Source organism: Spea bombifrons, chromosome 4 (genome assembly GCF_027358695.1).
Source record: "Spea bombifrons isolate aSpeBom1 chromosome 4, aSpeBom1.2.pri, whole genome shotgun sequence".
Classification (NCBI taxonomy): domain Eukaryota; kingdom Metazoa; phylum Chordata; class Amphibia; order Anura; family Pelobatidae; genus Spea; species Spea bombifrons.
The window spans coordinates 33,618,881-33,646,478 of record NC_071090.1 but is presented as its reverse complement, the minus strand read 5'-3'; the positions used below and the strand labels follow the sequence as shown (position 1 = coordinate 33,646,478).

General features: G+C 38.5%; 1 protein-coding gene across 3 annotated transcripts; it reads right to left on the bottom strand.

Moving 5' to 3' along the window:
• Positions 1–2,276: 2,276 nt before the first annotated feature.
• On the bottom strand, positions 2,277–27,598 carry SLC26A2 (solute carrier family 26 member 2). 3 transcript variants are annotated; one of them, XM_053463382.1, is made up of 4 exons: positions 27,484–27,598; positions 12,572–12,628; positions 9,312–9,957; positions 2,277–4,449 (listed from the first exon to the last, which is right to left on the bottom strand). In XM_053463382.1, exons 3-4 carry the CDS (start codon positions 9,936–9,938, stop codon positions 2,926–2,928), a joined length of 2,151 nt encoding a protein of 716 aa, XP_053319357.1. In that variant the 5' UTR covers positions 9,939–9,957; positions 12,572–12,628; positions 27,484–27,598; the 3' UTR covers positions 2,277–2,925. The 3 variants fall into 3 exon arrangements, with proteins under 3 accessions (XP_053319357.1, XP_053319356.1, XP_053319358.1); XM_053463381.1 differs by having other exon boundaries at positions 27,503–27,598; XM_053463383.1 differs by lacking the exon at positions 12,572–12,628.

Sequence of the window (27,598 nt, the reverse complement as noted above, 5' to 3'; positions counted from 1 at the left end):
GCAAATATCAGCCTTTAGTATGAATAATTTATAGGTTTCCAAGTTATATTTTCTTTGAAACAAAAACAGCACAATATGGATTATGCCAAAAATCTTTTATTTGTAAAAGCACACTTTACGATAAAATAAAAACAATGATTATTTAGATTTACAATACAGAATTTGAAATTAAAAATATTTAATTAAAAACAAGGCCTTTTTACAATCCAAGAGACAAAACACTTCCATAGAATTTTAATTTGTAGAAGCGGGTTGACCATTTCCCAGATGCTGTTTTCCAAACTCTTCCTTGTAAACTGACTTTTTGAGTCACTTCAATGCAAGATTAAGGCTAAATGCATATAATATGTACCTTGCAACCACTTGAATAATATTAATAAGATGTATAAATGTATATAATTTATGCAGCATAAACCTTTTTTTTTTTTTATAAAAATATACTAAACAGCAAGATCTATATATTAAAACTATTTTGTTAAATATATACGTGTCTCTAAAATATACTATTTTAACAATATAGGAAAGTTCTTCTCAAACAAAATTATCCCGTTAATTCGCACTGCAATGCAAGCTACCAAATAAGCAAAAGTTAAGACACACAAACAGTTTAATTTTTCCTTATTTAAATCAGGAACATAATGACATGGATAGAGAAGTGATTATCTATTACACACAACAATCAACATTGCACAGAAAAAGGTAAAGTACTACAACCTGAAAATGGTTGCACGCATGATACACGAAGAACATGACCTATAACCTAAAATAGCAGACATCTTGGTAGAGGAATGTGACAATGTACAATGTTGGGTCCAATGATATGGCCGAGAAATATAATAGGCGAAAGCACACCTGACATATTTTAAATGTTTGGTTTTTTTTATAACTACTCAGCATTTGACCTTAACATGACTTCAAATAACCGTGTTCCAAGACTCAGCACTATTAGCATTAAGTCGTTTGTAATTATTCTTTACTGAGAAACCATGATTAAACATATGAAGAACATATTTAAATAAAATTAAATTAGTACTAAATGAGAATGTGCTTTTATAAATGAGTTATAAGCTGTCACTGGTCCAATAAAAAGGTTTACCAAACAACATATTTACTCACTAGTGCATCAATGATTTTCACATAACCTATAACATAAATAAATAATAATTGGGGATTATTGTTACACTATTGTATTCATTTGTGAATGTTGCCTTTCACATTGATACCACCTACTTAACCCCTTAGTGACAAAGCCCCTACATGTATGGGCTCAAAATGCATTGCTTTCAATGGGTTTAGGGACCGCCCATTGTCCTTAAGGGGTTAATGACCTTGAGCATTCATATATTTTCACACCTAGGCCAGCCACCCTATTACTGTCCTTTTGTCTAGATTAATAAAATGTTATATTAAGAACAATAAGTCCATAATGGGTCGATTTCAAGCTATGTATAGAGCTTACTGGTAGATATACCCTAGTAAACAAGTAAAGAAGTAAAGCACACTCTTGGTTGACCATCTGGTGAGATTTCTAATGCTACATAATTTGACCAGTAAAATTAGTTGTTTACAATAAGTGCTTCACAGTTTTTGCTGTGACTATGTTATTGTTTTTAAGTGCTCCACAACATTTACAAAACTACTGGTGATTTTATCTTAGTATATTGGCTGATATTATTCATGTTCACATTATGGGAGAAAAAACAAAGGTTTCTGTAAATCTGATATGCACAGCGTAGAAGCATTCTAATGTAGTGCTAAATAAATATACATTGCTCTATTATTACTTTTGAGATGAAGAGTTGATGGGTTCTAAAGTGATATCCATCATATGTATAGCTACTACATATAATAGCACCTCTTTAATGCGCACCAAGAATATACAGCCTGCGCGAACTCACATGCAGACACATTACGTGTCTGTTAACCAAGCTCCTACCCTACCACCTTTAGCAATGATCACGATGTGAGAAACTGATAAAGCCATACAGAAGCAATAACTTCCAGTTGTTATTCTTGCTAAAGCTACTGAATCATGGCGTCTCCCCTTTATTTTTGTTGAATACATCATGACACTGCGTAACATGTCATGTGTTGTTTTTCATCTGAGGTGGTATTTACTTAATTTTTAGACCTGCTATTGAAACAAGTGATTGTTGTTACGTCCTGATACGTAAAACCATAGAATTCTAAGAGGGTTTACTTTCTTTTTTCACATGATATATATATGTATATATATATATATATATATATATATATATATACATACATACATACATACATACATAAATCTACAACACCATTCTGTATGAGGTTCTATGGCTGAGGAGTAAATTGTCCAAAAACTGTCAAGGCTGGTTTTGGATGTAGTTAAGGCACTGATGTAACAAACAGCTTATGTTCATAATAGTCTATTCTAGATAGTGTTCTGTGATTCCAAGAAATGATTGCCCATCATCAATGGAGTTAAGGAAACAATAAAGATGGCCGTATCTAGCTGAATATTAAATAATCCTCTATTTAAAGATATTTTCTGAATAATTCATCTGTTTAGTAAAGCAAGTCTATTAACAAATACATGTACAGCTTTACTGTAACTGGACTACGAAATAAGTGCACTTGATATATTGTTGTTTCTATGCATTAACATTATCTTTAGTTACATGGTAGTAGGGAAACATTTCCCTTCCACAACAATTAAAGTATTACCATGTGTAATTAAATCTTTTTGATTTGCTTCCCCAAGATTCTGCTCATTTGGTATATTGTAACACAAAGCCTAAGAGCATCATATTAAATGTCTGCCCTGTGTCTTGGAATGTCTTGTATAATGGATTTCAGAGGTAAATGTTGTAGGCTTGTCCCTGAAATTAAGAGGTGAATATTAAATGGAGATCAATCCATATGCACAAATTGATAACCACTACACTAGACTGCAGAGCCATTGATGCAGTCATCTTCTTGTTCCTGCTGGCACTGTGCAAACTGTACAGCTTGTTGTACGCTATAGAAGGCCATTCTACTTTCTTCTTTGTTGAAGTAATCTCCATTTCGAAGGGAATTCCTCACAGTAATATTGCACTGAGCCAGCAGCACACGAATGCCAATGTTCTTATAATCTTTTAAGACCTCTTTCAAAGTGTTCAGTCCTGCCGTGTCTATAAACTGCATAGCACTGCAGTCAACAATTAGCGTATGGAAAGGCACGGGCTCATTGTAGAGCTGCTGTACTGTATCTATTTGAAAATTCTTGGTTTCTATAATTCCCTCTTGTTTCTGTAGTTTCTCTTTTTTCTTAGCCTTTTTCTTTTGTTCAGTTGCTACTAAAACAGGGTCAACACCTGTTTTTTTATACAAAGCCGATTTAAAGCATTGCTTGTTCACATAATAAAGCGGAGCTTCGAAGCGAAAAATCTTGATGCCAGGAGTAGGGTTAAGGTCCTTGTAGACAGCCATGGATTCGAATACTTCTGAATTTTCCACTCTGCCAAGCAAGGCTGAGCGGGATTTTTGAGATCTTATAATTACACAAATTATGGAAAATGCAATGCCAATCAGCAGGCCGAGTTCTGTACTTATAAATGCAGAGGAAAACATTGTAACCAACCAGATGGCCGTGTCTACTTTATTTACTTTCCACATTGTGGGCAAATCAAAGAATTTCCTAAGGGCACCTCTTAAATTGACAATGGTTATGACACCAAGGACACATTTTTGAAGGGAGAAAAATAGAGGGGCAATTACTAGTAACACCAACAGAATGACCAGGGAGGTCATGATCCCTGAAACTTGGGTTCTACACCCTGTAGACTCTTTCACTAGCGTTTTGGCAAGAGCCGCGCTTGTAGTGAAGCAGTGAAAGAAGGCTGGGATGATGTTGCAAAATCCAATTGCATACATTTCCTGATTGGCCTTCACCTCATAGCCATGCTTTTTAGCAAACATTTCAGAGAGGGAGACTGTGATTGCAAATCCAATAATGGCGATAGACAATGCCCCCAAAGCAACATTTGGAATGAGACTCCATTCTGGAGATTTTGGCATTAGAAAACCTGTAGGGATTGTGCCTGCTATGCTGGAACCATATTTTTCCTTAAGCTGACCAAAATGGGATGCAAGAGTTGCACCGACAACTACAAATAGTTCAACTGGAATTGGAGCTTTAAGCTTGGACTTGTAACATTCATTAATTTCTTTGGCTGGAATTAGAACAAGAAGGCACAAAATGCTGGTGATGAGATCACAAATGTTAGTCAAGTGAATGTTCTGAAATATGTAAATCCAGGTATAAATTGAGGAACCTATTCCATTGGCACGTGGTATGCTTATTCCTAGGAGGTATTTCACTTGAGATGTGAGGATAGTGAAAGAGGCACCTGTGGCAAATCCACTTAGCAACGAGTCAGAGAGGTACACAGAAACAAAACCAACCTGAAGGAACCCCATAGCAACCTGAAAAATAAAGCAGATAAGATAAGTCAGGAAATGTTAGTTTGATTTTTATCAGTTTACCCCAACATTCTTGAATGGAAAACACATGTCTGTTCAGGCCTTTTGATTTTCTTGCTTTATCGTTTTAACTATTCCTTCCCAAAAGTATGGTTTCAAATATTTCTCTCTAGTTGAATATTTGGCAATCATTAGGATTTACACCAATCAGCCATAGGATTATGAAAACCGACAGGTGAAGTGAATAACACTGATAATCTTGTTATCATGACACCAGTCAGTGGGTGGGGTATATTAGGCGGAAAGTTCTCAAAGTTGATATGTAAGAAGCAGGAAAACTGGGCAAGCATAAGGATCTGAGCGACTTTGACAATGGCCAAATTGTGATGGCTTTAATGACTGGGTCAGAGTATTTTCAAAACTGGCGACAGGCTCATGGATGGCCAAGGAGCATTGATGCACGTGTGGGGGGGGGGTGAAGGCTGACACGAGTGGTCAAATCCAACAGATGAGCTACTGTAGCTCAAATCGCTGAACAAATTAATGCTGGTTCCTATAGAAAGGTGTCATGCGGTGAAAGGCAGTTTGTTGCTTATGGAGCTGTGTAGCCGTAGACCAGTCAGGGCCATGCCTACCTCTGTCCACTGTGGCTACAATGGGCATATGAGCATAAGAACTGGACCACGAAGGAATGGAAGAAGGTGGCCTGGTCTGATGTATCACATTTTCTTTTACATCACCTGGATGGCCGTATGGGTGCATCACTTACCTGGAGAACACATGGCACCAGGATGCATCCATGGAGGCCCCACCACGCAACTTACAGGACTTAAAGGATCTACTGCTAACGTCTAGGTGAACAGATAACACAGCACACCTTCAGGTCTAGTGGAGTCCATGCCCTGATGGGTCTGGGCTGTTTTGGTGGCAAAAGGGGTACCTACACAATATAAGCAGGTGGCCATAATGTTATGGCTGATCTAAAGAGGATATTTTTTCTCTTAGACCCTTTTTTCCTTTACACTATTATTAGTATTACTGGTAAGAACATGCTTCTTACTTGATAAATTAAGTCGTTTTCTTACTGTGAAATGTTAATTGAAATAACTCAAAAATGTGTAAGAAATGTCTATATAGGAGAGTATTCTTCTCTCTGGTTTAAATCAAGTTATATTTGCCTAGAATAATATATTTAAACTACCCCGGCTGGATGATATAATGTTGATTAACTGATTTGGGCGCTTAATATAGAAAGGTAAAGTAACTTAGCCAGATTACTGCTTTAGAGAAGAGAGTTCTCTTCCACCTTTACTTGATCCCCATATGAAATAACAGTACATAGCTGAAAAATAATTTTAATTAAAAGGAAATCTCAAAATAGATATATATATAAATAATACAAGAGTGATTGATTATACAAAGGTGGAAATGCTGTAAAACATGGAGTTTTCCTACCATCGATACTCCACAGACATATATAATTATTATAAGAAATGTCTAGCAAAGGCGTTGCTTTACATTCTCTGGCTCGCTTTGTATCTAACCTGCTTTCCACCCCTTATAAATTCAGGCCTTTTTTATCCTGCCAGCTTTCACTGCAGTCTCTAATCCCCTGGGAAGTATCATTGGTTATAAAGAGGTTATTTCTGGTTTTGTGTTTGGGTTTTCGACAGAACTAGGAATTATGTTTCATATGCTGTATTTAGTACTAAATTCAATAGCGCATGGGACTGGACCACGAACAACTAAAAATGTGGAAAAGCACTAGCAGACAATTCAATGACTGTCTTTGCATTAGGAAAAAGAATTACAAAAGGCAACCGTTGATTATCTGAAAAAGTAGCAATGATAATTTTAGAGCAATTTTAGAAAATGACACAAACTACATTGTCTACATTAAAATGTGCAACATTACAGAAAAACTACATGAAAAGTTTGCAAAATGACACATGCTGTATTAATGGATTTCTTTCATCAAAGACAGATTCCTATTAATGTGGTCTAGCAACGCCTTTTGATTAAAGAAAAAAATCAAAGAAGAAACTATTCTACCTTTCTACCTGTATGCCTTAAGTAAGGAAAATGAATTGCTACATTGTAAACCAAAGGACTATATTGCTGTTGGTCAATAAATCATCTGCATGATGACGGATATGGCATAAAAACCTATTTATTTTGGTTTTACAGTTTTGTAAGTTTGTTTCAAGGTTTATGGCTTAGAACGTGTTATTCCAAAGGCATAGAAAAGCAGCTTACCGTCATTCTATTAAAGTGGCCTACTCTTTCTTTTAATTATTTTGGGTGTTACACAACTAATCCTGCTAATAAGCAGGTGAGGGCTGGCACCTCCTGCCCTGCGAGGTAGATAACACCTGACGGGTAGGTCATGCCAAATGCTCCCCCACACCTGTGCCCTAGCACACACATTAACACACTTACTCAAACACGCATATACAGTGTAACACACATACACACTTGCGCATACTCACACATATACACCCACATGCTTACATATGTACTTAAATATACACACTCACACTAAAAGTGTGACCAAACCTCCACTTCCAAACACCTCCGCGGTCTTAGCTTGCCCAGAGCCTTTTTTATAGCTGCCTGCAAGCAGCCACTCCATTACTGTGGGATCATGTAACATTGTGTTACTTTGCCTCTCCACATTCATGCCTCTACACACCTCTACTAAACTGTGTATTCTTATTTGCAGGTTAGATGGTCTCTTTCTGTATGTTCACTGCAGTTGTCACTGCTAAGGACAGTGTGACGGAAGAAATACGACATGTCTAGGCATTAAATTAGTGACGTGCTTGTGATTCGCTTGCATCTATTCTGTTTTCGGGCCATTCTAGTAATCACTGGCTTATGCTGATTAAACTTGTACTCCAGTAGAAGCAAATCATGGGATTTTCATCTACTAGTAATAGGCGAATGATGGATCAGAGCTAGGCAGCTTTTACAGCAAGGTCACTCTGGGGCTAGATAAGGATTACTGATTAGTTGAAAGAAGAATATAGCTCGGTACCGGGCAAGCTACTGTATAATAGGTCAAGATTAGTTAGAGTGATGGCTGCAGCCAGAGATCACTGAAGAAAGTTACAAGGGAAATATTTCATTATCAAGTGTAAAGGGATTGACAACAACCCCCTCCCACCTATAAACATTATTTAAATGGACTTTCTAATTTAAAAAAAGTAAAAGTAAAAAAAGAGATGCATCCACTAAATGAAGAGTTGGAAGAAGAGTTTGCCGTTGTGGTTTCAACTTCTTGGCTTTACTTTGCATTATCAAAGCCAAGTGCAGTGAATTTATGCTTCAGGTAAAGTATGGCTGGTCTTGTATAATGCAGAGTTAAATCAATCAACATGACATCTTTAAAGTCTCCTTAAACATTGAGTTATACATTATGCATGGCCAGCTCACTCATTCTTGCTGGAGAAACTCGCCAGTGTTGGCCCACCATAATTAACAGAGAAGTGAGGGAGCTAAAACCACGACCCTTTTATTTGTGGATGGAAGTTGTACATTACTATGCAATAGTGAGCAAAGTGATATTTAGAGGTGGCCAAGACAATTTTAGAGGTAGAAGAAATCCATAATCATAATATTGGCCATGTCTTGCCAAAGGGTACAGTGGTCTTTTAGTCCATGGGCACCAATTTTTCGAATCGATCTCTGGCTTGCTCTTTCCCATAAAATGACATCCAGAGCTAAGCCACAAAATAATCTGCTCCAGCCTGCTTTGTCATAGTGGTTGCCCTTGACTGAACACGGCCCAATGCCTCATCTTATTTTTTAAGTAGACGTATAGTGTCTAAATTAACATTTTTAAAAAAAAATATATATATGTATCAAGGTAAAATATAAGTTAAAAAATGTAGACAACTTAAAGCAGCTATATCTTTTGTAGCATACCTTTGTTTGACAATATACACATCCATACACTTTCTGTTGCTGCTGCTAATTACACATTGCATTTCCTTAGGGCGCCATCTAGTGGTCTCAATCAGTCCTCTTTATTTTCTTCTTGTGTGCACATAAAATAAACGTCTAATCTTCGAGAGGTTTAATTTTCTTTCCCTAACACGTTACATCTAATGCTACATATATGAAAGATGATGATTAATGAAATAATGCCGGTAACAGCCAATTATAGAGTGAGGTCTAATTAAAACACCTATTAACCTCATCATTCAAAGTGATTGATGGCTAATATGGTTTTCTTCCAAGGCATGGCTATGAAATGCACAATACATTCAGGAATGTTTATGGATACCTCAATTACCTAATAAAAATGAAGTGCCTAAAAGTCCCAGATGAATGGAGAGGATTTGTAAAAAAAAAAAAAAAAATAGCAGCAAAGACGGATGATTCACCCGACCTGTCTAATTTTCATAACGTGAAACCACATTACCATATCACATATACCCTTTATACCTAATGAAGACAGTCTTGTTTCTACTGCAAACATGCCTGAATCCACTGCATGGGGGAACGTGCCTGCTTCCTTTTACATTAAATGCAGGGTAGACTTACCCACCCCATTTACACTTAATATGTTTTTTGATTTTATCAAAATGCATATTGATGTTTTTTTCCCCCAATACATTTGGTTTAGTTTACATCTACTCTACAAAGATCTGATTGTAAGGAAGTTTTACTTTACCGAGGGGCCTGTGCATAAGACAAGACCGAGGACTGATAAAGCAGGAAGAACATGCAGACTAAATGAGCAGAATGGTTCCTACCTGCCTTTAAAATATATGTGTCTATGTTTCTGTTATCATGGAAATAACAATTACATGGTTAAATAATATGTTACAATAATTAGATGTTCTTACACATAAACGTACCTGATACACTCCAGCCATGAAGGTAACAGTGGCCCCAACAGTGATAGCATAACAGCTCCGGTCGCATGTTAAGGTTGCAGTCTGATTGGTCATTAGCGGGTTACGCGTGCTGTTTACATCTAAAACATCTGAAAGTAAATGGTGGCCTGTGTGGCTTTCCACCTTGTCGTACCCAGCAGCTTGCAGCTCCCGGTCTACTACTTCCCCCACCATCAAGCACAGCACCCCAAATATGCCAACGTGAATATGTCGGGAGGTTCCCATGAGGAAATAAATAATGCAGGCAAAAAAAGATGTGTAAAGGCCATATACTGGCTCCTGTCCTGCTAAAAGTGAATATGCAATAGACTGAGGGACCAAAAGAATTCCCACTATAAGTCCAGACATTGCATCCCCCAGTAAGTATTCCTTTAACTTGTATTTAGGCAGCCATTGCAGGACAGGGAAAAAGCTGAGAAATATATCTTTGGCTTTCGCTGGGGAACAGCTGCAGGTTTCCTTTATCTTCTCTTCTAAACGAGTCTTCAGACTAATGTTTTTTTTCTCCTTCTCCTCCAGGAATATTGTCCCGGGAGGCAATGCACCCATGTCAACGGTTTTAATAAGGTCATGACCTTCACTTTTCATGCTGAAGTTTTCAGGTTATCTGGAAGAATAAGGAAAACAAGCATCTGTATATTTTGTACAACTAGAACTTATTTAGTAAAATGTATACAGTTGAAATTCCTGATTAAACCCAATTTTTATGTTAAATGCTTTAATTTGCATACAGTAAAACGCACTGGAGTTTGAGCATTAGTTAGATTTTTAGACATTGCTGTTTGGATACTCATCTGAAATGACACTTGTCACAGAGGTTAGAGTGTCAGGGTGGCCAAAGAAAAGTGGCTTATCCGACCTGCAGAGTGATTCACATAGAGTTTCTGTAGGGCAGAGATCATACGAGTGTCCCTTTAATTGGTAAATTAATTTATTATGGTAGGCCAACAATAGGCAGTGGAAGATATTGGTGCTAAAAAGTTACTAAAACATCCACCGCAGCTCTGTCCTGCATATCTTTTAGGTAGGCATTCAAATAAACATGTATTAATGAGAAGACAAATTAGGCAAAGGCACACAGATTAATAACAAACTCAGCTCAATTTAAGATAAGGCCAGGGACTAAGGAAAGTATTCAGAGGTTGGACAGTCTGGATGGGCCGAATGGTTCTTATCTGCCGTCGCTTTCTATGTACTTTGGCCAGACCCATATAAACTGGGCTCTGGAAAACCTTTCCTGAAACAGCAGTCTCTATTCCAGGTAGATAATGCCACAGTTGACACCGGGAAACTCTTTGAAGGGCTTTCCTTAGCCTGGGAGCACAGAGAAACTTATTCTCCCCTCAACAGGCTTCCTAATTATTAGACTGTTTTTTTTAATATCAATATCCTACATCTGTTGCTGGCTTTGTGAAAAGCCCAGAATGGATGATTTAAAGCCGACTTGGACATCCAGTCTGATGCAATACTGGAGTTTGGCCCACACTGCTTTCAAATGTCCGGCCCCAGAGACCCATACACATAGTTCACACTTCTTATTTAACGCAAATACATTATTTATGATGCTTATTTATTGCCCTTGCTCCATGCATTGCTCAGTAAGTAGTTTTATGAAAGGAACCATGTTAGAGAAAAATATTAAAATACCCATGGTACAGATCAGAAATACAGATTATGCCACTCCAACTGAAGAACCCAAGTTCTCATTATGTAGCAGTTTTGACCACGCAGCTAAAACGCTATTTCTGCGTAATGATATACCTTCTCACATTTTACTACTGGTACTGCAAGGGTTATTTCAGCTAGCAGTGTTGAGCATAAACACCCAAAAATTACTGTGAACCGTCAAAGGCTCTGAAAGGAGAAAAATAAGCTCTTTTATAGCTGAACAGTTGAGACACAGCACTACTGCTTTAAACCCAGCAGCCAACTATTGAATTTGTTTTCTACAAGGGAAAAACATAAGCAATTATTCATCTGACAACACAGCGATGACTTGCACTGATAAATGATTTTTACATTATGACATTCTTTCACGGGCAACAGAGTGAACAATATGTTTTAGAATGCATTGTTCAAAAAAGCTTTTTTCTCCCCTAGTAAGTCAATTGTACAAATCCCATAATAAATCTTTGATTGAACTGAATTAAAGTCTTTGAAATATAGTTTCCTCAATGTCAAATGTGGTTCTAAATGAAAGTTGGTGAACATGTCTGTCCATTTTTTTAAAAAAGAAATAAGCTGAAATTAGAATATTATCTTGGTAAATGCTTGGTAAATAAAGATATTTTTGGAGAAAGTCAAGCTGAAAATATGCTGAAAAATCCTCACTTTTTCATGGATAAAAAAATACAAGTAACATACGTTATGGAGTACAATACATGTACTTTATGGAGTTGGCAGGTTCTTGTGACATAGATTATGTTATATAAACAGATCTTAAATTTACACGTAAAAAAAAAAGACTAGAACCAAACGTCATGGGCATTTAAGTTATGCAGATAATTCAATATATTCTTACGTGACACACCAAATTCTATATATAATATATTAGTATTTTCCACTTGGCTTTTTTGTGTCTGCCACTCCGACACCCAAACACACACACCAGGACAGGTTCTGCCACACCGACACCCAAACACACACACCAGTACAGATACTGCCACACCGACACCCAAACACACACATCAGGACAGGCTAAGCCACTATGAAGCAAAAAAAAATTATTTCTACACTGCTTTATCATTAACCCCCCTTTTTTTATATTTTTGCCCCTTATGTATTAATGCCCCAGCCAGGCCCCCCTTTAGTATTATTAATGTGTTCCACCCCACAACCTTGTGTATTGCCCCCCTTTGTGCATTTATGTCACCACATCCATGTGCATTGATTTGTGTGTTGCCCTCAGCCAACCCTCCGTCATATACCGTCATATTCCGGCGCTCAGCATTACAAACCGGCACCAAGACCGAGCTAGAGGACTCGCAGAGGAGAGAACTTGATAAGCGAAAACCACTCGACGCCCCTCTCTCTCCTCCGCTTCAAAAAAAAAAAAAGGCGCTTGGGGCGGCAAAGTGCCGCCTCTTCAAAAGTGCCGCCTGGGGCAATTGGCCCGCTCTGCTCCATGGCAGGGCCAGCCCTGTGTTCATATGTTCATAACCTTTAGATTTAAAATATGATTTTAATGAAGACTAATTTAACACAGGAAACCAAAACAATACCTTGTGAATTCTAGTCTACCAGAACTTCTGATAAAATTCCAGGATGAATGCTCCTTCCTAAGGAAAGAAAAAAAGAAAAAATAATGCATATTTTCATAAATCAGGCACTGTGTCATGTCAAACTGATTTAATTCAGTATTTTTTATATTTCAGGAATGTTTATTTATTTATATATATATATATATATATGTTTGCCCACTGACATGATCAGTCTATAATTTTAATGGCAGCTTTATTAGAACAGTGAGAGACAGAAAAACAATAAGTAAATCCAGAATAATGCACTTCAAATAAGTTATAAATTGATTTGCATTTTACTCAGTGAAATAACTATTTGACCCCTTTGCAAAACATGACTTAGTACTTGGTGGCGATCACAGAGGTCTTGTAGTTGGCCACCAGGTTTGCACACATCTCAGGTGGGATTTTGTCCCACTCCGCTTTGCAGATCCCCTCCAAGTCATTAAGCCACTACGCTGTTGCCTTGGCTGTGTGTTTTGGGCCATTGTCATGCATCCATTTTCAATGCCCTAGCTGAGGGAAGGTTTTCTTGGTGACTATGGTCCCAGGTGCCTTGAGATCAGTGACAAGATCCTGCCGTGTAGTTCTGGGCTGATTCCTCACCGTTCCCATGACCACTGAAACTCCATCAGGGTGAGATCTTGCATTAAGCCCCAGACCATTTGCGAATAATCGCACCAACTGTTGTCACCTTCTAACCAAGCTGCTTGGCAATGGTCTAATAGCCCATTCCAGCCTTGCGTAGGTCTATAATCTTGTCCCTGACATCCTTGGACAGCTCTTTGGTCTTGGCCATGGTGGAGAGTTTGGAATCTGATTGATTGCTTATGTGGACAGGTGTCTTTTATACAGGTAACAAGCTGAGAGTGCTCCAAATCTCATCTCATTACCTGTATAAAAGACACGTGGGAGCCAGCCATCTTGCTGATTGATAGGGGGTCAAATACTTATTTCACTGAGTAAAAATGCAAGTCAATTTATAATTTATTTGAAATGAGTTATTCTGGATTTTTTGTTGTTATTCTGTCTTTCACTGTTCAAATAAACCTACCATTAAAATTATAGACTGATCATGTCTTTGTCAGTGGTCTAACATCAAAAATCATCAGGGGATCAAATATTTTTTTCCTTCACTGTATATTTTTCAGGAATAGAAGGCCAAATGGAATCTAACACAAACCATCTGCAGTAAGTGAAAATGTATTAAAATTTATCAAAACAGTTTGAAATGTTTAAAAATGTTTGAAACGTCCATTTATTGGTGCTAGCATCTGACCTTTATGGTGAGGTAAACAACACTAAAACAACATATTTTAAACACGTGAACCACCAAACATGGTCAGAAGACTAGGCCTATAAACACGAGAGTGTTTCTAAATGAAACAATGAGATGCTATGCCGTATAACGCAACCCTAGATCATGTTTTATATGTCTTAGTATCCTTTCCATTATTATTTGCTGCAACTATCTACAGTTTAAATAGCTGAATAATATTTTTTTTCTTTGGTTTATTGCACTCTCCCAAATGTTTTGCATATTCCGTTTTTTTGAGAACTAAACTATAAATGATTACTTGTTTAAAAATGACTGTTGACTTTTTATTGCACACCAAACCTCACACATTGGGTAAACTACACAAGTGGATCCTTTGACTGAAACGCGTTCCATTTCTGGGAATGTATCCAGTTTAAATGAAGCTGGTTACAGGATTTCTCAATGTAGATGCTATTTTAAGGCTCAACTCCTTAGTCTCAGATTTGCAGAGATATTTGTGATGCAATTGCATAGTCAAAGTTTTTTCTCAATCAGTTCACTCAAGGACCTTATTTTACAGCAACGTTTATGTATAACCATACCTGGGAACTCTGGGATTTACCTGGAACCTTTGAGTGAAGCGCAGCTTCTCCGGTTTCACGGAGTGAAGTCTCTGGGTTGCGGGAGTTTAGACACGCCCCACTCCCCGCCCATTCCCTCTCACACCCCCATTCAAATTTAAAGAGTTTGGGACTAGTCCCACCCACAGATGGCATCAGACCTGCCTACACTCATCATCAGTACCCCCAAGGAGTTCCTCGGGCTCTGGGTAGCACAGGTATGTGTATAACCATTTTAGCACCATTACCCAATTTATTCTATATCATCTTTAACCAAGAGAGTAATTAGTAAGAACAGATTAATAAAACTTTTAAAGGGGAACTCCTAACCTATCCTGTTCGGTAGCTTAGTTATGCAGTTGGTATTGTGCGCTTAATGGGTAGACCTTAGATAAACCATGCGTTGGATAACTTAAATTTTGCATGGATGTCCTTAGTTCCTCTATTTGGAGAGCCTGCAGTAACTTCTTTCATCAAAGCTGTCCGGCTTCGCCTCTCCCAGCCAGACTAAACGAGTCGAGATTATGCTCCTTTGACTTCAGGAGCCCCATATGTGAAGTTTGCGTATTTTCATGAATAAGGCTGCCTTTAACCCCTTAACGACAATCCACGTACATGTACGGGGTTGCCGTGCAACGGGTTAACGACAATGCCCGTACATGTACGGGCTGCCGTTAAATAGCTGCATCGCCGCGATTGCGGCGTTTTCACCGCGATCGGCGGCTTTGCAGCATCCACGGAAGCCTCCCAAGTGAGGCTGACCGTGGATCCGGGGAGGGCAGCCCTCCCCGGAAGAAAAATGGCCGCCGCCGCACCGATCATGAAAGATCGCGGCGGCGCCCGGCTAAAACAGCTTAAGAAGCGATCTGAATCGCTTCCTAAGCATAAATGGTGTTACTGACATGCCTCGATATCGAGGCATGTCAGCAACACTACCCCCCTACCCCGATCACCTTGTGATTGCTCCGAAGAGCAACCACAAGTGCCATCCTGTGAATGACGTTGCCGTCATTCACAGGATGGCATCAACAATAGAAATGAGTTCATAGAGGGTCTATCCAGACCCTCTTGTGAACTCTCGAGCTCCTCCTGCAGGTTGAATGCAGGTACTGCATCCAACCATGCAAGGTCAATGGAGCCCAGCTCACTAATGAGTGATTAGTAAAAAAAAAAAAAAAAAAAAAAAAAAAAATTAAAAATTAAAAAAATGTTTAAAAAAAATTAAAATAATATGGTAACATATAAAAATCCCCACTGTCACCAAAAAAAAAAAAAATTAATAAGCAAGTCCTAAAATTCTTTATCTTTACAAAAATTCCAGCATGGAAAGAGTTAAAATATTGGCATTACAAATGCCCATAGGGTGTCTCGTATTAAAAAATGCATGAGTGGATGGGATAAATTGAATTGGCCGGGTTCAAAGGTGTCCCAAATATGGGACATGGGGGCAGTAGGATCAGATGTCTAAATGGCCAAAAAATACACACCTCACAAAGGCGGCCTTTTACCTCCCAAATAACCCAACAAACCCATGCATGGGGGGTATTACTGCGCTCAGGAGATGTTACTGAACACATATTGGGGTGTTGTTTGACAGGGACATATACCAGGAGCGATAAATTTATACCTGAAGTACAACGTGTGTGAAAAAAATACAAAAAAATTTACTACCATAAAGTTTCACAAAGGCTGGTGGTAAAATTAGTGCATGGAAAGGGTTAAATTACCAGCATGTGAAATACCTTGGGGTGTCTAGTTTTTAAAAATATATGACTTGATGGGGTAAATTGCATTGGCCGGCTTCAAAGATACCCGAAATGGCACATGGGGCGAAGAATTACCAGATTTGGAAAAAAAAGTTTTGAAATAGCAAAACGCTACCTGTACTTATTGCCCCATAACGTGCAGAAAAAAGCAAAAAAACATAAAAACATTGGGTATTTCTAAACTCAGGACAAATAGTAGAATCTATTTAGCAGGTTTTTTCATTCGTTTTTGCAGATGAGTAAAAGTTTTTTGTTTAAAAAGTGAGAAAAAGTAATTTTTTAACAAAAAATCCCCATATTTTATCATTTTTTTTATAGTAAATTAGATGATATGATAAAATTAATGGTATCTAAAGAAAGCCCTGTTTGTCCTGAAAAAAACAATATATAATATGTGTGGGAGCATGAAATGAGAAAGAAGAAAATCACAGCTAAACAGGAACACCGAAAAATGTTAAAATAGCCATTGTCCCACAATATACTACGAGTAAAAACCCCTATTGTCCTTAAGGGGTTAACATCCTTTTCAGCGAAAAATGGCTTCTATATGGGGCACTGAGCGTCATTTGCACCATCCGAATATAATGGCTATAATGGTCTATCTATGGCCTCACCTATAGGAACTCGTCGAAGAGAGATACAATTCCTTTTTTGTCAAATTTATAGTAGCGACATATGCATAAATTAAGAGGGTGTGAGTACACACGTTACGGCATAATGGTTTCTGCTGCAGTACACTGCTCCATTATACTCGAACTGTATGACAGCGTTTTACCCGGTCGTGAACTCCCAAGCATTGTGCCAAAGTAGAGAAGGAGTAATGCTAATGATTGTGAGTTTGCAAAGGAGGGGAAGGCCTTGCTACGGCACTGTAAATATTAGCAAAAACTGATAAGCACTGCCCAAAAGGTTACTCTCCACATTTACAAATGAATTTACCATACACTGCAAAATATAGCCGCTTTTTTAAGCCTGGTCATCTGTTTACCGAGCATTAGCTCCAGGACATATAGAGGTTAAATGTAATGTTAATGTAATAAAACAAACATAAAAGAGATGGCTATAATTGGAATAAAGGTGAACATTTTGAATTGATTTCTTATACGAGAATTGCAACACAACAGCGGAAAACATATGCATTGAAGTAGCAAACTGGGTTTAAAAACCACAAGTCACTACAATGACAACAGTACTCAAAGTGCAATAGTCACTAACACGTTTTATTATAATAATAATAATAATAATGATAAGTAATAAATTCACATTATATAGTGACAAACAATAAAGCAAATGATATAGCGTTTTTTAATTAATTCAATTATGGTAAGAGCGCTGACGTAACAGGTGTCCTTTCGCTTTTCTCTCCTACCCCTAAAAGAAAAATCACTTAATGGGGAGGAATAATTATGAAAATCTTGTGAACTGTAAATTAAGATGACTGCTCATATTTGTATATACATCAAGGTAGGTTTCCAGTTTGTGTATGGTGTTTAATATTTAATCTGTAAACAGCACTACACGGGTTAATATACACTATCTGGGAATTGTGACTGGTCTGCTGTTCTCTTGTATGGTCTAGCAATGTCTTGCATTATCTAACATAACTGCCATTTATGTTGGGTGGTGCTGAGCTATGTTGATAAGGGTTGCCTGTACACTAGAAGCAAAATGATAAAACAGCATGACAAAGGAATTTGAAAGCATGCCAATTAAGCTGTGTTCATTTAATAAACAGCAGAGCTAATGCATCCATAATGCCTGGGCATAGAAGTACTGGTCTCCATTAAGCCAAGATCTCTAGGTGAAAGTAGTTGAAAGGCAGTGAAAGTCTTTTTTTCACCTTAGAAGGCACCTTAGATAATCATATAGACAGGTTACCCTACCGATGCTGGGGCAGTAATGCCTATAATTTTTTGTAGACATTAGGCAGACCTGTTGTAATCAGAAAATGCAGTGTTTCACCCAGACATACTGCTTGTTTCCTTGCCCTTGGGTACAGTGCTTTCCTGCACAGGCAGCATCGCTCCTTTCTGTTGAGAACACCTGGTAAAGATACTACGGAGGATGTAAAAGCTAGACACAGCCCTACGTAGTATAAATGGACTGGTTACCAGCGTGATTGCTTCCCATGGTACACTGGTGCATTGAAGAATATGATCTGCCCTACTTTTTGGGGCCAATAGTTCTGCCTAAGTCTAGTCTAGTAGGCCTAGGCCAGTCTACACTACTGTGCATGGGGAGCTTATAGACAGGATTCAGGAGTGTTTTCAGGTAGTTGCCCACCTACAATTCCATTTTTTTGGGGGGGGAGCATAGGCCAGTTTGAGAGATCCTCTGATCTGCCCTGACTGGCCCAGGGAGTCATAAAATCAAGGGAAGCCTGCATTTTTGCAGCACAGGCCTCTTTTCCCACAGTTCCCACATATGACCCACGCGACGCCAAGGTTACCTCTCCCCTCATCATGCTCCCCAACACATGTGCCTCGATAAAATGCACAGAATAGATGGGCAGATTGGTTCTTATCTCCCTTCGAATTCAATAATTCTATTTGGACACCTAAAATGTGAGGGGTATGTACTCATCACTCATTAAAGGCTCAGCCCAGCTCCTTCACAAAACCACCCCCATATGAGCGACACCCTCGCATAGCCAGGTATGACTGAAGTAATACCCTACACATATGGTCTTTTCATATCTTCTTCACAAGAACAATTAAGGCACCTCAAAGCCTCTAGTTACAATATGCCAGTATAAGAAAAAATGATATTGTCATATTAGCCCAAGAGTCAACAGAGTCTTTACTTTTTTTGGACCAACGTAGAAAATATGATTATATATGTATAGAGTCAACACAAGGGCAAGAAAAGTGCACCTGATCCCATTGTAAAGGGAAAGATGGGGACAACAGAGGCATGTTTCAAGTTTTTAAACATACCGTATTTGCTAGATTACAAGACAAGTTTTTTTTCAGAGCAAATGGGGTGTAAGAGTGGCATGGGGGGTTAAATAGTTTTCTGGAGTCAGAGTGGCATATAGGGGGGATTAAAAGGCATATCAGAGAGGCAGAGTGATATATAGGGGGTTAAAAGTCATATCAGGGAGGCAGTGGCATATAGGGGTGTATAAGGCATATCTGGGGCAGAGTGGGTTATTAGGGAGGCAGAGTGGCATATAGGGGTATAAGGCATTTCTGGGGGAAATGTGCATAACTGGGGCACTGGCAAATGAAAGGAAAAAAACAACTTTATTAAGTATGAAAAAATAGTTTACATGTATACAATAATATATATACATAATATACAAACAGTGACTGAGTCACACCACACAAAAACAAAAGTTTTAGATTTTAGAAAAGCTGACTTTTCTAAAATGAGAAAATGTATAGAGGAGTCATTATCAGACTGGGGCAATTTAAATGGTGTTCAGGAGAAATGGGATTTTGTAAAAGCTGTTTTATTGAAGATAACAGAAAATTGTATTAGGTTGGTCAGTAAGAGTAAAAAATTAAGGAAACCGCTGTGGTACTCTGCAGAAGTGGCCAAAATCGTGAAAGACAAGAAGTTAGCCTTTAGTAGATACAAAAATACCCAAAGTGAGGAAGATAGACAGATCTATAAAATTAGGCAGAAAGAGGCAAAGAAAGTTATAAAAACTGCCAAATCACAGGCAGAAGAGCGAATTGCCCTATCAGTAAAAAATGGAGATAAAACATTTTTTAGATATATAAATGAGAAAAGGAAAGTTAAACAAGGATTAGTTAGACTAAAAACAAAAGGCATATATGTAGAAGAGGATAAAGGTTTAGCTGACTGTCTCAATGAATATTTCTGTTCAGTTTTTACAGATGAGAATGATGGAATGGGACCTCAGTTGGGAAAAAAGACTGAATCATTTGAAATATGTGAGTTTATCGAGGCGGAGGTTTTACTTCAGTTGTCTAAGGTAAAGACAAATAAGTCGATGGGGCCTGATGGGATACACCCCAAGTTATTAAAAGAGCTTGGGGGTGTACTAGCAAAACCGTTAACTGATATATTTAACGAATCATTGGTAACGGGAGTTGTCCCTGGGGATTGGAAAGTAGCGAATGTTGTGCCTATACACAAAAAAGGCAGTAGGGAGGAGACGGGCAACTACAGGCCAGTTAGTCTTACATCTGTAGTGGGGAAATTAATGGAAACAATGTTAAAGGAAAGGATTGTTGAACATCTGAAGTCACATGGCTTTCAAGATCAAAAACAACATGGGTTTTCCTCAGGAAGATCTTGCCAAACAAATCTTATTGATTTTTTTGATTGGGTGACTAAAGTAATTGATCAAGGTGGTGCAGTAGACATTGCGTATCTGGATTTCAGTAAGGCCTTTGACTCAGTCCCACATAGAAGACTTATAAATAAACTGCAATCTCTGGGTTTAGATCCCAATGTTGTTGAATGGATTAAGGAGTGGCTGAGTGACAGAAAACAGAGGGTTGTAGTCAATGGCGTATATTCAGAACAAGGTCTTGTTACCAGTGGGATACCTCAGGGATCTGTACTTGGACCCATTCTCTTTAATATTTTCATTAGTGATATTGCAGATGGTGTTGATGGAAAGGTATGTTTATTTGCCGACGACACAAAAATTTGCAACAGGGTTGATGTTCCTGGAGGAAGAAGCCAAATGGCAAACGATCTAGGTAAGCTGGAAAAATGGTCAGAGCTGTGGCAATTGGCATTTAACGTGGATAAATGCAAAGTAATGCACCTGGGGCATAAAAACCCAAGGGCAGAGTATAGACTATTTGGTACTGTCCTAACCTCAACGTGTGAGGAAAGGGATTTAGGGGTAATTATTTCTGAGGATTTAAAGGTAGGTAGACAATGCAGTAGAGCAGCAGGTAATGCTAGCAGAATGCTTGGTTGTATAGCGAGAGGTATTAGCAGTAGGAAGAGGGAAGTGCTCATGCCGCTGTACAGATCACTGGTGAGACCTCACTTGGAGTATTGTGTACAGTACTGGAGACCATATCTCCAGAAGGATATAGATATGTTGGAGAAAGTGCAGAGAAGGGCTACTAAAATGGTTTATGGATTACAAAATAAACCTTACCAGGACAGGTTAAAGGATCTTAACCTATATAGCCTGGAAAAAAGACGGGACAGGGGGGATATGATAGAAACATTTAAATACTTAAAGGGAATCAACAAAGTAAAGGAAGAAAGTTTATTTAAAAGAAGAAATAAAACCGCAACAAGAGGACACAAGCATAAACTAGAGGGGCAAAGGTTTAATGGTAACATCAGAAAATATTACTTTACGGAAAGGGTAGTGGACGCATGGAATAGCCTCCCAGTGGAAGTGGTAGATGTTAATACAGTAAAGTCATTTAAGCAAGCATGGGATAGGCATAATGCCAAGCTAGATATAGGATAAGGGCAAGTACTAAAGGAGAGTACTCAGAGGTTGGGCAGACTGGATGGGCCTTCTGGCTCTTATCTGCCGTCACTTTCTATGTTTCTATGTTTCTATGTTTCTATGTGTGAATTAATATTTACTAGTAAAACTTTTTTCCTGTAGGGTAGTCTTATATTCAGGCTTTTTCTTTTTTCCTAAATTAACATTCAAATTTTGGGGGGTCGTCTCATAATTCAGCAAATACGGTATATTCCAATCTAGGCATACCCTGTATCCTGGCCTAGGATATCTAAGAACATACATGTGATGTACAGTTGTACTGAAACTTGTCTGATGAGAGCCCTTCACACCTGTAAATTTTAATAATCGAAAATATAATTAAAGTACCATACTTCTTATTATGCTATTTGCCCATAGTATAAAGCTGCAGAATACGTTGGTGCTATATAAAGAATATATATAAGCTATTTCTGTAAAGCCTGAAAATAAAAAGTGCTAGACAACATTCCACAACGTCAAGCGGGTGAACGCTTTCACCTCCTGCAAAGGTGATTCAGCCACCTGCTCAGTCATCATGATTTCGAAATATGCTTGGAAACATCGCACTCGCTCGGCCCTTCCGGAATGCTGTCTGACACCCCTGCCTTAAAGTGAAACGAGCGGTAACTACAGCTCATCACTATTTACTTCTTATTACACGCATATTTAGCCTTCTGTGATTCACTCTCCCATCTCACAAATCCATTGACATCATTTCATTAAATCTCCTGAACATCACTTGCCATATTAACAGAAATCAACCCAATAATGTAGAAAATGTTAAAGGATCATCCCCTTCCAATTTCCCAAACCCCGCAGTACCCTGTTTTTACTACATTTATTTGTATTTAGTTACATACCGGTATTTGCTTTTAGCTCACCATGCGACAAGCCGAGTCAAGCCCTTGCCTTAACAAATACAAGCATGGTTTCTAAATGGATTTAGTCCTATTAAATATTGTACTATATGTACAAATATAATTTATAAAAAAAAAAAAAGAAATTACTTGTTAGGCATTAACAAAGGAATAGCAGAAGTGCTCAAAATGCTTCTTTCCTTATATCTACACATATTTTACATTATTTGACCTATGAGGGGTTAAACCTAGTGAATAAATAAAATCAGAAATAAATCCTTTTTTATTAGGGAAAACTTTGGGGTATGACACATGTTCTTACAAAACAGACGCGGTCAACAAGAATATTAAAAAAATAAAAGGCATCAGGTGGACTAGAATTTGGTTTCTAGTGCATGCCAACTGGTATTTTTTTCCGTTTACAATTATTTGGTGGTTTTATTCAATGCCATAATGTGGGAAACTGCCATTCAAAAGCAGGTTCATTCAAAAGCAAAGGTAAGCATGAAAATCAAGTACACGTGAGATATATGTGTAACTACAGTACAGGATATTTGCTCACAAGCGGCATTGTGTATATTTTTAATTATTCTGAAACAGAAGTCACCGAAATTGCCTTAAAAGCTTACTTCTATTGATGTTTGTTTTGTAAACACTGGCCACTGTTATCACTGCAGTTGTGATGTTCATTTATACAAGAATAAACTTCAAGTGCACCTGTCACTGAAAAATGACAAGGTGTCACTCTGTAGGGGGTAACTTTTCACCTGTATATTGTGCTTGCCAATCGGTTAGGAAATGTGAAAAGTTATGTAAGTCGGTACTTTGCGTTAGCTAATCCAAGTTTAAGTTCAATGGGTTAATGGATCATTAAAAAAGCCTTTTTGCGATTATGTTACAGCTAGACAGTGACCCCAAACTTTTGAATGGCAGTGCACATTTTTAGATGACAGGTCCACTGTAAAACAGTTAGACAGTTGTCATTTTATTCTTTCCTCCAAAGAGTTAATCAAGTAAAAAACAAAAATAAACTTTTAAGAAGCTTTTTTTTTTCTTCAGTTTATAGGGCAAGAATCAGTACGTGTTTTGTGTTACAGAACAAGTGTTTCAAGGAATATATTTTTAATTTACTGAAGAACTATTTCAGAAAAAAGGTTTGGTTGTTCATCAATGCTAGGAATTTTGCATTTATTTACAAATGGGAATAAATTCAGCAGAGCACGTGGAACAGCGCCTTTAAGCTGTTTAAACTTTTCAATAAGAACAATTGTATGTTGCTAACCAAATCTTTCACAAACTTCACATTTCAATACTACGATTAACAGCGAACGAGAAATTTCCCAAAAAAACAAAAACCAACATGATGTCCCCATCATACTCTCTGGTTCAGGTCAACAAGGGTTTTATTCAACTTACTATCAGACAAAACGTAAGAACCTGTCAAGAGGCATCACCAGAATATGACAAAAAATGCCAACTGACAACAACGAAAGTCAGAAGTTCACAGCTGGAAGTTTACCTGTCTTCTCAAAAATGATGTGTTAACTATCGATATATCTTATTCAATAAAGAGCGTTCACCTGGATGTCCACCACACAAGTGCTCATCTTCCTATATCACCTTCTAGACCTCTCATGGAGATTTCATCTCTTGATTCCCGTTATCTAAACCTGCATGTTTGGTGGCACAAGGGAGATGGAGTTGTCGCTATATTAATGTAAAAAGAAACACCATCTTCCATGACGAATGGGATCTTGACGTTACAAATCCATTTATTCAACAACCTTAAAGCTCTGCCATCACAAGCCTTTGCAATGCGCCAACCACTCATTTCTAAAGCTGTGGAATATCTTTGTATTTTGTAAGACAATACCTGAGGAGCTCCCACCTTGAAATCATTTAAACATAAGGCAATGAACTTGCCTCTAACAGATGTAAAATATTAAAATAATCAGAATAAGTAATAACTGGCGGCGGCGGCCATACTTACTACATTGCTCTGTCACCAAATCAGCTGGACGTATGGCTGAAATCAGCAAACAAACTCCCACGGTGATTCAGTTAAATTATGACTACATACACGGAACTTGTAATCAGAGACAACTTCTGCAAATGCCGCCGCGAATAGTTAATGACACCAGTCAGGAATGAAAAACCTGTATTAAAACTGCATTAATATTCAGCCAACTCTAATACTTAACCGTGGTTATTGTTCCTTCTCTCGTTTCTCCAGGTTGCCAGAGAAAGGCTTAACAGCACGGCGGATCAAATGCTTAATTAATGTGATTTAGCCTGCTCCGCTTGCACGTTACCCGTGGGGTGTGTAGTTTTGTGTTTTTCTCCTGGAATATTTTTAGACATTTCCATATAATCTGATCTGATGTGAAAATCCAAACTAATTTAATAGTCCATGACTCACAACCACTAGGATGAACTCAAACACCAGCAAGAAAAATCCCAAAGTGTATATAGAGTGCCTTCTACGAGGACTAAGCTGTGAATACTGATTTCCAGTACTGAACGTATTCATAATGGAGCTTCTGAAATCTGTGTATGTTCCAGTCAGCTGCTGCGTTTCATGAAAAACCCTGCCTGTTTAACCCCTTAATGACAAAGCCTGTACATTGAGGGGCTCAAAATAAATTGTTTTCAATGGGTTTAGTGACCGCCCATTGTCCTTAAGGGGTTAAGTAACTGAATAAAAAAAGGGTCAAAGACAAGCCAATGGACTCACGAGTGGCTGATCCTACGAATACCGAAAATACTGATCCTTAGAAGATCTATGACAGAGAGCCCCTCAAGGAAATAGTGGTAATTACTGGAGGGTCTTTAAACAAAGCAAAACTTACGAAACCTTGAAGTAAGTCACCTCTCTTCAAGCATGGGTTACAGCTGACAAGAAACGACCCCATGGAAACATCACCACAAATCCAGTATCAAGCATCTCAGGAGAACGCCCTTACAGAATAAAGTCAGAACTGGGAAACTAGAGTGCAAATCACCAGCTGTAAATGACTGATTGGAAACACAATGGTTAATAACGCTGCAATTTTTCTGCTTGGATCAGTTTTAGGTTTTGTTAGATTGTCAGTTGTTCAGCACATAGTGACCTATTTTTATTTAGGGAGTGTCAATAAGTTATAAAACTCAAGCAAGCAATTCAGAATATTCCATGGAGAAACTCACAGTGAACTATTTCAGGATATGTGGATCATTTATTGTGTTAAATTGTGTAACTTGTTTTAAGAAACATTCAGATCCATGCATACAGCTGCATTCTGGCCCCATTACACTTTTCTTCCAATACTGCAGTTATTTTTTTTTTCTTAATATTTTTGCCAAAGTCATACAAAATTCCAGACAATAAAAAAAAACGACTGTCTATTTAATTGGACCGGCCCTTTACTTTAGAAGAGCAAATGCCCCGCGATCAAGAATGGACGGGTTGAAAAAATGTATAATACCATAAAGTGTAAAAATGATGTTTTTATACATTATAGCCATATTTGTGTTTATAAACATAATCGCTATATTGGCTGCGGAACAGAACCAGGTAATTCTCCACAGCTTATAGAGGACCTCATTTCCTTTTGATGGCTACTAAATCTCATACCTGAAATAAACAGGTACAAAGAGACCATCTTTTCTAAAAGAATATCACAAACACACCCACACACACATACAAACACACACACACACATACAAACACACACATATATTACATTACCGCTTGCCTGGACTAACCTATGGATTTTTAAGAGCGCTACATGTTTATTTGCCTGTTTATTAAAGAACTTTCTAAAGAACTTTCATAAAATGATTGAAATACATTTGAAGATGGTTTCAATTAATATTTTTCTTTGTACTATACCGGTGCCCTGCCAGTTGGTCCCATCCCATTACATGATGTCATGGGCCACAGTGATATTAGGACTTTGTGTTTCCATACGTATGTTATTAATGACAAATGTGTTCTTCACATATATCCTAAAATTGCATGGTCTGTGCCTATTTTGGACAAAATATATTGCGGCTGGGACCTCACGTATGTGCTGTGTACGCGAAAAAAACCCACCATGAAATATGGGGCTGGTATTCAATTTATGTCACATTTTTAACCCAATTATTATTATTTTTTTAGTTCCAGTCCTGGGGAAAGCTCTTCATATTGAAACCACAACTCCCTCTTTAGTAAATAGACCCATATGAGCTATTTCTCACCAACTTCAAGGCTAAGAGTGATCACAGGTGAAATGTTTCTCATTTACTAGGGTGATGAGCACTGATCGGCAGCAGCACTGGCTTTCTCTTGATATCAGGAGATTGGTAAATACTAGAGTGCCTCGTCAAGCCTGTTCCTGCAGCCCTCAGGTTAAGTTCAAAGCCACAGCAAACAAGGAACTAGAGAGCATTGAACTTTTACACGAAAGCCCCTGAACACTGCTGCTGCATCACCCTGACATTTAACCCCAAACAAGGGCAGCAAAGCACACATCATGCACTCAGGTACATGCACAGAACGTGACCCGAACACATCAGCAGCCTGATCCTGTGTAAACCCCCAAAATAAGATCAATGGACACTAGTGGCACACATTGCAGAGCCAGAGGAAGTGTCAGTTACTGATCTTATCTCGCACATGGGCTGCTGTCACATGCCAGCTTCACGGTGCTCGGTACATGCGATCAGCGCTCCGATGTCAGCCCAACTCCCGATCAAGTTGCAGGAGCTCTTAGAAGTGTTGCCGTGACCCATCCCTCCTGTCACTCGGGTGATGACTGGATGATGCTCCCCACCTTAAACCTGCCGCACAAAGAGCTCATAGAGACCCCCTGTCCACACGTCATTAGCCCTCCCAGCACCGTCCCCGTACAAGGAGTGGGCGCTAGGGACCACCCTTTGGAACTTCCACTATGTACGCGCCCCCTCCCCAACCACCACGTCCCGACCTCGTACCTCTTCCCCCGGTACTCACCGGGCTCCCTGCAGCCGGCTCTGTGTTCAGTAAATGATAGCAGCGGGCTGCCGGGGCCCCGGTAAGGAGTTAGCAGCTGGCACGGGGGCCGCACCG